The sequence below is a fragment of the Etheostoma spectabile genome, chromosome 14 (genome assembly GCF_008692095.1).
Source record: "Etheostoma spectabile isolate EspeVRDwgs_2016 chromosome 14, UIUC_Espe_1.0, whole genome shotgun sequence".
NCBI classification, from domain to species: Eukaryota; Metazoa; Chordata; class Actinopteri; order Perciformes; family Percidae; genus Etheostoma; species Etheostoma spectabile.
Genome location: NC_045746.1, coordinates 714,525 through 717,847, shown reverse-complemented (window position 1 = coordinate 717,847; position 3,323 = coordinate 714,525). Strand labels below are relative to the sequence as shown.

Here is a 3,323-nt window from a genome sequence, read left to right as displayed (position 1 = left end):
CTTGAATTCAGAACATCATTCAGGGGTCAAGCTTTGCAGATCACCTGGATAACCGACATTACAACCTGTCCAAATACATTCAACTCCACCTACTATAGGCCTTGCTGCTCCAGATGGCACTTCAACAACAGGCTGAAACCTCTGGTTCACACATCTTGCTTGCTCTGTCACTGAAAAACAGAACCCACTGATCTGCCTTTACCGTTTACCTAAGTCACAATTCTCACTCCAACTTAGACTCTGACCCTCTGTAACTCTATAGACTGACATTCACATAATATTCCTGCCTGGCTCTACAGCAAGTCAAAATATAATTAGACTTGAACTTATAGCCTTAAACCTGACCACCAGTTTCCCAGATGCTGGAGGGGTGGGGGGGGGGGGGGGGGGGGGGGGGTGTCACCTAAGACTGAAATTAGGTGTTAAGGCTAACTGAGCTAGTAGTGGTAGCATTGCCAACACGCAAAGAACATGAGTGTTCCTTTAAATATCAGTTTGTATACAGTGGCTCCTTGTTGGGCTTACAGGCTGTGCGGCAGTGTTTTTGCTGGTCTCTTTTATTTTGTCATCCTTCTCTGGCTCTGTGTCTATGATAGCGCCTCCCCTCTCCTCACTGATGTAAAGAAACGCCCCGCTACTTCCCTCTTTTGGTGAAGCAGCTGGAGATGATGATAGCAGGTGGTGGGTGAAGGCTGCATGGCTACTCAGAGGTGGATAATGCTCCAGGCGGTCATTCTCCACCTCAGGCATGGGTGTGATGGTGATGTCATTGAAGTTGGTTGAGGGATGATGAGGGTGGGGGTCCATTGGGCCGGAGCAGGGTGGATGAGCCGGTCTTGAGGTTTCAGGGTCGGAGCAGCTGAGCTCTGATGAGAAGTGGCTACAGTGTGAGTCGGCCACTGAGGGCAGGCTGCCGCTCAGAGATGGTGAATCAAACTCAGAGGAGTTGGTGCTGCGCTGCTCCAGGAGCTGAGCATCTATATCTCCTTGTGTCTCGTTTATTTTTGTGTCTCCTTTGCTGCTGCTAGCTGTTTTCCAAAGCTTTCCTCTGTTCTTCTTGCCCCCTGAAGTGGAGGGTTCCTTTGACCAGGGGGACAAGGGACAGCAGTGGTTGTCGTGCTCCGCACAGCAGCAGGTGGACGGGCATGAGCACGTACCACCACTAGCATCTTTAAGGCCAGCGGTGCTACTGCTACAGCTGGCTTCATCCAGGCTGCTGCTGGCGCTGCAGTGCCTCATCTTTTCCTGTTTGGATTCCAAGTCTGCCTGGATGTCCAGACTATTGTCTCTGCAAAATAACATCACTCAAAATTAACTTTAAATCAGTAAAAGAAAAAATCATTCAGTATTAGAACTTCTATTTTTGGCATCTATTATACATTTTCACTTGCATATTTATTAAGAATCAACTGTTATTATTATTGTTTTTTTTCTAAGATTATTTTTTTGTGCATTTTAGGCCTTTATTTTTTATAGGACAGAAGAAAACATGAAAGGGGAGAGAGAGGGGGAAAGACATGCAGCAAAGGGCCGCAGGTCAGAATTGAACCCGTGGCTGCTGCGTCGAGGAGTAAACTTCTATACACACACATATATATACATACACACACACACACACACACACACACACACACACACACACACACACACAGGTATATGTATATATTTTTTATGGGTGCGCACTCTACCGGGTGAGCTACCCAGGCACTGTTTTTATGTGCTACCGGCATCATTTTCTACGAAAGCAGGAACCATGCAGTACAATAAATACTGATAAAAACACACAATGACTTTCTTTCAAACAATTTGACTACAGAGCCTCTGGCAAAAGGAGAAAAACTGTGCTGGTGTAACAAGTAAGATGAGAACGATCTGACTACTAACCTTTCCAGAGGCATATAGGCATTGAGGATGGAACCTGCCATGGCTTTTGTGCTTGCGTTGTCACTGATTGTCCCAAGACTTACAGTGGCTGACTCCCCGCTCAGACTGCAGCGCTCCTTCTGGACATCAGCCTGCACTTCCATCCTGAAAATAACAATTGAAACAAAATAGAAATATAATTTAGTAATAATTAATTATAATAATGTAATTATAATAGGCCTCGATGAGTCACTGCATGTTTGCTTCATCTGGTGTAGAAAAACAAAATGGCCACAATTTATAGCAATGCAGCGATCATCCAGGTCTACTACCTGTTGTAGCAGCTGCCAGAGAGGCTGCCTGTGATGCTGGTCCCAGCGAGGGCCGTGGTGCTGGCATTGTCACTCATGTTGTCCCGCTGAGTGGAGCTCATGCCGCAGCGTTCCATGTGGCTCCCGCTGACACTGAGGCTCAGGCCCGTCAGGCCACCGACACTCGCTCCATCTCCGAGGCTGGGATTGTTGAGCCGAGTCTCTGCCACAGACGTTGTGTCTGAGGAGAGAAGTGTAATTCTGTTAATTTAGAGAAGGTTTGGACAGACAAAGAAGAGCCATAATGGATGTGGTAGCAAATAACTATTTGGTGTGGAAAAAAGAAAGAAATGGGTCAAAAGAAGGAGGAAAATACAGATTGAGCCATTAAGGAGAATTGGGGCAGGAACAGGCAATTGTTCTGTAAAGTACTTATAGAGACAATAAAAACTGCAGGTAGGGCAGCAAACGCTCCCGATGTGGTATGGCGTGTGGTGGAGGACGGAAAAAACCTGAAACACAGCTGCAACGCAGCACATACAGTGGGGAGTAACAAGTATTTTATACACTGCCGATTTTGCAGGTTTTCCTACTTACAAACCATGTAGAGGTCTGTAATTTGTATCATAGGTACACTTCAACTGTGAAAGATGAAACATCATTCTTTGAGGATGCTTTTCTGCAAAGGGGACAGGACGACTGTACCGTATCGAGGGGAGGATGGATGGGGCCATGCATCGCGAGATCTTGGCCAACAACCTCTTTCCCTCAGTTAGAGCATTGAAGATGGGTTGTGGCTGGGTCTTCCAGCATAACAACCCAAAACACACAGCCAGGGCAACTAAGGAGTACCCTAGCCAGTCTCCAGACCTGAACCCAATAGAAAATCTTTAGAGGGAGCTGAAAGTCTGTAGTGCCCAGCAACAGCCCTGAAACCTGAAGGATCTGGAGAAGGTCTGTATGGAGGAGTCGGCCAAAATCCCTGCTGCAGTGTGTGCAAACTTGGTCAAGAACTACAGGAATCGTATGATCTCTGTTATTGCAAACAATGGTTTCTGTACCAAATATTAAGTTGTGCTTTTCTGATGTATCACATACTCATGTCATGCAATAAAATGCAAATTATTTAAAATTCATACAATGTGATTT

The 3,323-nt window shown here is 46.0% G+C and overlaps 1 protein-coding gene across 1 annotated transcript in view; it reads right to left on the bottom strand.

Annotated features, from left to right (window-relative positions):
* Positions 1 to 3,323, bottom strand: part of LOC116701354 (E3 ubiquitin-protein ligase RNF19A) — a 22,406-nt gene that overhangs the window by 1,912 nt on the left and 17,171 nt on the right. Inside the window, exons 8-10 of the mRNA XM_032535005.1 lie at positions 2,196 to 2,415; positions 1,885 to 2,028; positions 1 to 1,288 (exon numbers count right to left, since the gene is read on the bottom strand). The exon at positions 1 to 1,288 is cut by the window's left edge and continues 1,912 nt beyond it. Coding sequence (XP_032390896.1) covers positions 484 to 1,288; positions 1,885 to 2,028; positions 2,196 to 2,415 — 1,169 coding nt within the window. The 3' untranslated portion in view covers positions 1 to 483. The remainder of the gene's footprint in view (positions 1,289 to 1,884; positions 2,029 to 2,195; positions 2,416 to 3,323) is intronic.